Source organism: Haliotis rubra, unplaced genomic scaffold, assembly GCF_003918875.1.
Source record: "Haliotis rubra isolate DU_JTF1 unplaced genomic scaffold, ASM391887v1 Scf115, whole genome shotgun sequence".
NCBI lineage: Eukaryota > Metazoa > Mollusca > Gastropoda > Lepetellida > Haliotidae > Haliotis > Haliotis rubra.
In genome coordinates, this window is record NW_025765059.1 from 1805109 (window position 1) to 1811108 (window position 6000).

Consider the following 6000-nt stretch of genomic DNA (forward strand, 5'->3'; position numbering starts at 1 on the left):
CATGGCGGTTCATGAAAAAACAGAATTGAGCAATAGTTAAAATAATCATGAATGTATCATTTTATAGTCTTGTGTCATTCATGAAGTCTACAAATTGTAGAAACTTGTTCCGTCTTCAGTATCAGTTATCCAGAATCGTCATTTTGAAGATTGTTGGTTGACTGTCGAGGAATAGCGTGATGAAGGGCCCGGACCTCTTACCGATTCACCTCCATCATACTAGAGCTGTACGACCCGTGCTGTATGGGACAGGTGGGGGCTGTTGTCCTGTCCCCATTACAGCTCTCATAATCATATTCATCATGGTGAACTGGTGCTGTCTCTCTTCCCTTTACGCTTCTGTCTTTCATCTGATTCGATCTTGGCTTTCTCGACATCAAACTTTTTGGCGTTCAAGTTCTATTTTCTGGCGTTCCAGGTCAAGAACCTTATCATCATCAGCTCTCTCGTTTGCTGCACTAAATCCATCCATCGCAGATTTCAGTGCTACTTCATCCTCGTCTTCCGAGCTCTTTTCTTCTCGCTTTTTCACCTTTTCATTTCCCCTTCAGTGGATTCCTTTCTTTTATTCTTTCTGCTTTCCGTGTCAGATGCATCCTTTTCATCCCTTTCAATTTCATTATCAGCAAGAGGTGTAATGTCAGCACAACTGTCACCAACAGCCTGTGTGTTTTGCCTGTGCTGTATCATCAGGTTCACAAGAATCCCCTCCTTCATCTTCGACTTTCTTGGTCAATGTATCTATAACCTTCAGAGGCGACGAGCTGGTCTGGTACCAGAATGGCGTCCAGTTCTTCAAAAACTTACAAAGTTTCCTTCCTTTTCCACTTTTCTTCAGGTTTGATTTACACTCTCTGTATGTCCTCTTTAAGGTATGGATTCTCACTTTACATTGGTCTGTTTGAATCCTTTTGTACCCATTTCCGTCGCGACAGTATTGTACACCGAAACATTGTTGCTTTGGGGTTTTCAGTAATTCCTCTATACTGTTATCTTCCCATATTGCCAATAGGCATTTTGTTTCCTCGTCATTCCAAGCGGAACCGCGTCTTTTGGCACCGCCGAGTTTCTTTCCGGTTCGCCATTGTCGTGTGTCTGTTTTTAATGGAAGCCAGACATCAACTGAGCAGATATGTCACCAATAAGGCGCGTAAAAGTATAGGCGGGAAAACTACCAAAATAGCCATTATGAAATCGAGCGGGAAAAATACTCACCCCTGAGTAAATTTGCTATGCGTTTATACGACCAGATTTGCTTAGGGTAGCAAAAATAAGCATTTACTCACCGGTAGTAAAACATTTGCACCCTGGCCTAGGCCAGGAGTATTTAATTGCGTTTATACGACCACGACGGTGATTATATGTGTGGTATATCAGGCCTTTAGACACGATATTATATGAGGAAATATGAGATAATGTTAAGGAATATATATATATCATATAATGTGAGGAGATTTGAGTATATGTGAGTTAATATGATTAAATATGAGTATTTGTGAGGAAATGTGAGATATGTGAATACATGTGAGATAATTCTATTATTGAAAAGCTCTTTATGTAACCGTTGGTGAGTTGGGTTTAACGTCGCAGTGAAGATTATCGATTTTATGTGATGTGCGCGTCATGAATCTTAGAAATAAGAAACAAGAATATGTTATGGATGATGATCTGTCGATGAAATATTTAGGAAAAATATGTCCAAAAGCTCCTTATATGGTCATATTTTACGCATCTGATACAGCGATTGTAAACAATGACCGAACCCCTCCCCACGTGTTGACAGGTTTGATGCTCCCGGCGGTTGTCATGGTTGGCATCGGGTACTCTGGTTGCCACCCGATGTTGACGGTGGCGCTGTTGTGTCTCGGGGTCGGGATTACAGGGTTCACCATGGCGGGATACAGCGTCAACCATCTCGATATTGCTCCACATTTTGCAGGTAAAGTAGAACGGTTTATAAACAACTTTCATAACAACGTATGGGGAAACATATTGTAACTGAGATCAACAATGTGGGTGTTCTTCTGTTAGGGATGAAACAAGCGTATTAGACATATGAATAAGGACTCGAGTAAGTGAGTGAGTGAGTGAGTGTATAACCATGAAGGGATAGGGCGTAGGGAGGACAGAGGGGTGTGTGTGAGTAGGAGAGTATCGTTTCATGATTCTTAACTGTTCTCTGCAAAACATGCCTTCTTTCTAAAACAGGCAATGGGCTAGAAATGGTACGGGATGAAGGAGAGTAATTCAAATTCTACATCTTGTAAGCACGGCTTTCAGCATCCCTTGAATATCGGTAAAACGTCATCAACCACCATTGAGTGTCATCACCATTTTAACGTCAATCTAACGTTATCATAAGGGTAAGGGAGACAACTCATTTTACTTAGACCATGGGACTGCCGAAATGGCGTTAGCAATGCCAATCCAACATTGAGGCTGGTTTGTAATTCGCCTTCCGATTTGTTTTTTGTGGAACAATAAAAGAAAACGTTAGCGGATGTTCTTTGTCAATAACATTTGCTGCGCCTTTAAAGGGTCAACCCTTTTCTATCATAGGTATTCTCATGGGCATCACCAATTCTTTTGGTACAACCACTGGTTTTATTGGCCCGAGTATAGTCGGCGCTCTCACCAACAACAATGTAAGTATATGAATACGTGCATCATGTCTTATGTGACAGTCACCAAGTGTGTTACAGCTACATCACAGCGACAAGTAACCGGGCAAGCAAGGGGTTGACAGCATGAACACAGATATGTCAACTTGATAATCCATGGAGTCAAAATAGACACCAAGGTTTTTTACCCGGGATGAGAAATCTATAACATAGTTACCAATCACTAGTTTTAAGTTCATGTCAGTTGACATCTGAAGCTATTGCTTAGAGCCAACCAACATAGCCTCAGTTTTTCCATTGTTAACTGCGATCTGAAAGCAGATTCTTTTTGAAAACTCCTTCTTATAGACTGGCCTCTTATGGAAAGCGTTCTTTCAGTGTTTGTGCTCCATCGCTGTGGAATGAACAACCCCTCGCCTTAAAACTGTCCCCATCAGTTGCTGTGTTCAAATCACATCTTAAAACGCATCTCTTTTCACTGCACTATTAACTCTATTCAAACATTATTATTATTTTGTTGCGCTTTGAGCACCCACTTAGTGGTTGGATTTAGCGCTATATAAATTTCCATTATTATTATTATTATTAGATATGAGCAGGCGGGGCACTGTTCACCATACTTTCCACCTAATCCTCTTACGTCAACCGTGCGGACTTGGAGACTCCACATGGAATTAGAAGTTTCGAAATGAAAGTTTAAAAAAAAAAAATAAATAAAAAACAGTATTGAACTTTATAGAAACTTTATTTAAAACTGAGGATTTGATGGGCTAGACTTGGCACTGAAATTGGGAAATGTGTGTGATCGGTACGTGACTGCAGAGCCTTCAGTGCCAGGTAGTCAGCTTGGGGTTTATAACACATGTTATATATACTCATGCCAATAATGGTTGCCGACCGCCTCCGTGGTGTAGTGGTTAGAGCGTCCGCCCGGAGAGCGGAAGGTCGCGGGTTCGATCCCCGACCGCATCATACCAAAAGACGTTAAAATATGGTACTTGTTGGTCCCTGCCTGGCGCTCGGCATTAATGGGTACAACAAGGACTGGTCGGCTCGGAGTCAGTATACTGTGTCTGAGTGGGGTATTCATGCTTCACTGCGGCATGGTATCTCAGTGGGCTAGCACTATAAAACCAGCTTAAGTCTGGGCTAGTACAAGCAGCCGCACATACACATACACACGCATGCACGTCGTTATATGAGCGAAATATTCTCAAGCACGACGTTAAACCCAATTTCACCTCACCCAATAATGGTTGTCACCCCCTTCAATTTTTTTTATTGGAGAGGGTGTGTGGGATGGGGGTTTGGGGTGTGTGTGGGGTTGGGGTGGGGAGAGGGGTGACAACCATTAATGGCATGAGTATATGAGGTTATACTTTCTCACTACAGTTTCTAGAACTATTGTTGGGTTGAGTCTAATCCAGAATTCGAGACCACAGTCTCAGAGTGAGGCACCTAGTCGCCAGCACACAAGGTCAGCCATCTAACCCACTCAGCCACCGCAAGTGTGTGTGTGTACTCCTGGTCGGATGAGGGTGTTAAATCATTTTTGTTAACATGCATTGACTGGAATTAGCGCAATAATTTATTATTTTTGTTATTTATATTAGGTCGTCAATAATAATGGTGAGTCGTTAAACAACGAACACGCTGATAAAGTAAACACAGAAATAACAATCATTTTCATCTACCCTGACTGTATTGCATTCCAGGCAACAGCATCACAATGGCGGATCGTGTTCTTCATCACGGCAGCATTGTTCCTCATCGGAGGGGTGCTGTTCGCGATTTTTGCCCAGGGTGAGGAACAGCTGTGGTCGATAATGGCGACAAAAGGGGTGCACCTACCTCGTGTGCTGAATCTAGAAAAAGGTGATGATGACAGAGACTCTGGTATCGAGGAAAGCATGGACAGGGGTGGAACAGTGCGCTGACCGCTTGACCCACCCGAGATGTGTAATTGTACTGTGATGGACTTCGGTCAGTGTTGATCATCGGCGTTCCCACAAAACCCGTCGCCAGGAACGGTTTTGAGCGCCTTTGAACTCAGATTGCTATGCATGTGGCCATAATAGTGCAGTGTCGAGTGGGAACAGGACATACTTTGTGGATATTATAGATGTTCGTATGGCCACGGAATATTGGTCAGATACAACCTGGATTACGTTGTGGCTTGTGGTCCTGTATACTTCACGTAGGTTACTGATGAGGCGTGGTTTAGAAATGTTGTTCGCGGAAAATAGTTTGATGGATGACTGTGGTGTGTTTCTCATCGCCTTACTGCCGACCCCACCCAAAAACTTTTTTCATTCCAACACCGCCGACTCGAACCTAAAACGTACCGCCTCGAGATGCTTGAAATGTCTTCGCCGATGCTGATGAACACGCTCCTTGGTAGCACTTTCCCGATTTTTCTATTTAAATCTAGTATAAGTCAAAATGCAACACTCCACTGCCCGTCACTGAATGTACAAGGCCTTACACTTGGAATATTGTTTGAAAATAAAAATCACTGCCACATAACACAAGAAAAGATGGAGGACATGGTGATGACCGTTTGTTCTGAATGTCTGTCTGTCACATATAAGAGCCAAATGACGCTTTTTGAAATCGTTTCTGAATGGACAGATTGTCCCTCAAACGTTGTGACATGTAAAGCCGGGAGGCTACTAGAATATTGTTCTACATGAAGGTAAAGTGGACATGGACGGTCGCTGTCATCTCTCTTGTCATTAACAGCGTCCCTGTCGTCAATGGGGCGTAGCTACCATTGTTAAAACAAGCCCGGGCTTACACATGATTGTTGCTAAAAGAGTTGGGCAACCTCTCAATACTAGCTAATATAAAGCTTTGCAACCTATCGGGCTTACACGAAAAAATTGGCTTGCTACGCACCAGGTCAAAGAAGACGTAATTTGTTGTTGAGAGTTGCAGCCCTTAGGCATGCCATGATCCTATCATCAGGGGTTGGACTAACATATTATCATGGGTTTGTCAGCGGCTTATCTGTTTTCGTTTCGTCAAAGTTTTTGAGTGTCCGATTACTGAGTGACAAACATTTCACTGTTGTAAGCTTCATTGTGATGAAACTGAAAATAGGTTGCGCAAAAGACAGCTCATTTTGTCAAAGAAACTGTATGCGCAGCCCATTTCGCCTCAAATATGTTGATTGTATAACTAATCATACATCTTAGAAAGGTCAGCGGATCTGTCAAAATGAGACAGTTGATTGTTAGCATATAGAGACTATTAACCTCATGTGTTTCCGTATCATTAATATCATATATTTGGAATAAAAATTGTATTATGTTTTTTATTTCTAATATACGATATTAATGATATGGAAACACGCGAGGTTAATAATTTCCTTGTCATA

At 42.2% G+C, this 6000-nt stretch overlaps 1 protein-coding gene across 1 annotated transcript in view; it reads left to right on the forward strand.

Annotated features, from left to right (window-relative positions):
* Window positions 1–5186, forward strand: part of LOC124254575 (sialin-like) — a 33147-nt gene extending 27961 nt beyond the window's left edge. The window contains exons 8-10 of the mRNA XM_046688412.1: window positions 1784–1939; window positions 2560–2645; window positions 4337–5186. Coding sequence (XP_046544368.1) covers window positions 1784–1939; window positions 2560–2645; window positions 4337–4558 — 464 coding nt within the window. The 3' untranslated portion in view covers window positions 4559–5186. The remainder of the gene's footprint in view (window positions 1–1783; window positions 1940–2559; window positions 2646–4336) is intronic.
* The last annotated feature ends 814 nt before the right edge of the window (window positions 5187–6000 follow it).